Here is a 3,661-nt window from a genome sequence, read left to right on the forward strand (position 1 = left end):
TTTGGAGAAGAGGATTTCAGCCAGCCCAAGCCCCCATTTTGCGTTTCTAAGGTTGAGAAAAACACACACACACACACACACACACACACACACACACACACACACACACACACTTTGGGGTAGGAGACCTGCCCCGTTACCAGGCCAGCATGGAATTTGCTGCATAACAGAAGATGACCTTCAGTTCAGACCTCTAGGGTTAGACCTCCTGGGCAGCAGCCGTCTCTCAGTTGCCACTCCCAGGTCTAGCTCCTTGCTCGTGTCTCCTGAGCCTTTCTGAGTTTTGTATGGAGCAAACTGTCTCATAGACAGTCTTCTTCCTATCTGCTTGACTGTAATTCTTCCTGTGTCCCCTATTTCAAGCTATAGCTGAAGACTCACTTGGTTGGTAAAGCCCTAACAACCTGGCAAACAGTCATGCCTTACCTTCTCCAATCCTGCTCAATCACAAATGTTTTTGAAAATAAATTTACTATAGATAGTATTCTTTAAGCTTCTCTCTCTCTCTCTCTCTCTCTCTCTCTCTCTCTCTCTCTCTCTCTCTCTCTTTCTCTTTTGTTTTTTTCCAGACAGGGTTTCTCTGTGTAGCCCCGGCTGTCCTGGAACTCACTCTGTAGACCAGGCTGGCCTTGAACTCAGAAATCCTCCTGCCTCTGCCTCCCAACTGCTGGGATTAAAGGCGTGCGCCACCATGCCTGGCTCTTTAAGCTTCTCTTAAGAAATTTACTATAAGCCGGGCAGTGGTGGAGTATGCCTTTAATCCCAGCACTTCCCAGCACTTGGGAGGCAGAGGCAGGTGGATCTCTGAGTTCGAGGCCAGCCTGGTCTACAGAGTGAGTTCTGGGACAGACAGGGCTACACAGAGAAACCCTGTCTTGAAAAAACAAAAAAAGAAAAAAAAAAGGAACTTACTATAGATAATATTCTTCATTCTTCTCTTTTATAGTGACAAGTCTTTCTGCTCTTGATCATTGTTTTAATTTTTTTCCGTTTTCTTTCTTCTTCTTTTTTTTCCAACGCAGGGTTTCTAAGTGTATCAGCCCTGGCTGTCCTGGAACTCACTCTGTAGAGCAGGCTGACCTCAAACTCCAGAGATCTGTCTGCCTCTGACTCCTACGGTTAGGATTAAAGGAGTTCTACACCATGCCCAAGACTTTCGTTTTGGTTTGCTAGGTGTGAGGAGTGATCTTTCTCCTTCTGTAGGACAGCGTGGCACTAGAGACTAACGATCTAGCACATCTGTTTAAGATACATGTGCAGCATTAGAGGGGAGAGTCATTGATGTCCCTCTATGATTTACAAAGGCTTTGGACTGATGGTCCCTTAAAAATTTGGATAATTTAATGGTTTACAGCCAGTATTTGTATTCCCGACTTTCTTAACTGGTACATGCAGGACTTTACACAGGGGGCAGGGTCCATAGGACTTATGTATCAAGAATAGCTTTCATCACGACTTAACAAAACTATGGAAATTATGTCTGTATTTTAACATGCTCCAAACAAAGCTAGTTACTAAAGCAACTTACGGGAATATCAATCGCCAGTGTTTTGCGATAATACCTTATTATTCATATTATTTTTCAGAGTGTTAAAGTTGACTGCCATAATGTTTGCATTTTTAAAGAGTTCACTATACTCACCAGATGGTGAAGCCCATCTCTGCTAAGCAGTCTCTGGTCTAATTTCACAGGGGTTCTTAAGGACTACTTGAGAGAACTTCCTTCTCCCCTAATAACTAAGCAGCTGTATGAGGCTGTGTTGGATGCTATGGTGAAGAGTCCTTTGAAGATGTCATCGAGTGGCTGTGAGAACGAGTCCAGTGACTCCAGGCTCACTGTTGGCCTCCTGGATTGCCTGCCAGATGTTGAGAAGGCAAGTATGCTTCATAGCCATTTCTCCCGAGGCCCGGCACGGGTTAGCTGTGGAAGCCCCATCATCACGGCCTGTTAGGACGTGGGCATTGGTGGCAGGGGGGGTTTGGCTCTGCCTTTACTGCTTCTTAAATGTCTCTAGAAGTCAGTTTTATGTTTTCTGTGTATCGTTAGCCCAGGCATGAGTGTGCCTTCTAAGTTCTGCTTTACAGATTTATTTCATTTTATGTGGATGTATGAGTGCCTGAGTGTGTATGTGCACCACATCCACTCCTGGTGCCCACAGCAGTCAGAGGAGGGCACCAGATTTCCTGGAGCTGGAATTCCAGGCCATCTTGAGCTGCACTGCTTGATATTAGTGCTAGGAATGGACCTCCTGTTCTCATCGGCCTTCTCTAGAGCAGCGACCACTCTTAACCACTAAGCCATCTCTCCAGCCCGTGATGAGCAGTTTTAAATTTGCATCCACTTGTTTAATATAATTTACAAAGAAATTGTTTAATTTAATTTATAAATTACTTATGGATTATAATTATAAGCAAATTGTAAATATAATTTATAAAGCTTATTTCTTAAGTTGATGATGAAATATACTACTACTTCAAAACAAAAACCACTCTTTTCCATAGGTGCTTAAAACAAGTAATTTTTTCTTTTTCAGCCAACTTCCTTTATCTCTTTATGTTTTAGCTTTTCATCTTCTTTCATGCATTACATCCCTCCCAGTTACCCCCTTTCCAGACCTCCCAGTCCCTTGCTCACCTCCTCTCTCCCAGATTAACTCCTCCTTTGTTGACCTTCTGTGTCCAGCTCAGGAATTTTTTTTTTTTAATTCTATTGTGTTTTTTTTCCCCTTTCATAATTTTGACTACTTAAAATATTTACTAGTTAAGACAGGAGAAGCATGTTGGCCTTCAAAATCCCTCCTTTCCGAGAGGAGCACCACAGTTGTGGCCTATGCCCTACCTCAGGCCACCTAGTGTAGCAGTCCCCACTTGAAACCCGAGGATCATGGGTATTTGACATGACCTCTCCTCCACATTGCCACAGCTGCTGTTGACACTTTAGAGAGGGCGGAGGAGGAAGCTGGTGGGAGATAAGTGTTTTCCTGGGAGGCCAGTTGGAATTTAGAGTATATTACTAAGTATTTGATATAGACATCTAAGCACTTACTGGGTTAAATTATGTTTGGACATACTTAGGCAACCCTAAAGATGTTGTTAGATCATCTGAAACTGGTGGCTTCCTACCACGAAGTGAATAAGATGACCTGCCAGAACTTGGCTGTGTGCTTTGGACCAGTGTTGCTTAACCAGAGGCAAGAGACTTCAACCCACAACAACAGAGTCTTCACCGATTCGGAAGAACTTGCCAGTGCTTTGGATTTTAAAAAACACATCGAGGTTCTTCATTACTTGCTCCAGCTCTGGCCAGGTAAAGGGTTCTCTGGAGTACATTTCTTTAGCAGCAATGGGGCATCTGGATTAGCTAATGATTAAAACGCCCAGGTATGGCTGGGAAAACAAATCTAGATTTTTGCTTTTTCAGTACTAAGGAATTGAGACCTGCTCTGTATTGTTTGCTATTTATATTTTGTGTTTGCTCATAACATTAGACATTTGAGCTACTGTATATATTTTGGGCTTAGTAAAAGCTGACTCAAATTGCTGGTTGTACCACTTAGGGCACTCTGACTTTGGGAAGCTCTTTATAACCGTAGACATTACTGTGTTCCAATTAAGGACCATGATGTCCCTAAGGTGCTCAGCACAGCTTTTTTTTTTTTTT

The 3,661-nt window shown here is 43.0% G+C and overlaps 1 protein-coding gene across 2 annotated transcripts in view; it reads left to right on the forward strand.

Moving 5' to 3' along the window:
• Syde2 (synapse defective Rho GTPase homolog 2) overlaps positions 1 to 3,661 on the forward strand; it is a 39,691-nt gene that overhangs the window by 31,227 nt on the left and 4,803 nt on the right. For both annotated transcript variants that reach the window (XM_021196672.2, XM_029538068.1), the window contains exons 5-6: positions 1,693 to 1,874; positions 3,076 to 3,307. In XM_021196672.2, coding sequence (XP_021052331.1) covers positions 1,693 to 1,874; positions 3,076 to 3,307 — 414 coding nt within the window. The remainder of the gene's footprint in view (positions 1 to 1,692; positions 1,875 to 3,075; positions 3,308 to 3,661) is intronic.

This window comes from Mus pahari, chromosome 4 (genome assembly GCF_900095145.1).
Source record: "Mus pahari chromosome 4, PAHARI_EIJ_v1.1, whole genome shotgun sequence".
Taxonomy (NCBI): Eukaryota; Metazoa; Chordata; class Mammalia; order Rodentia; family Muridae; genus Mus; species Mus pahari.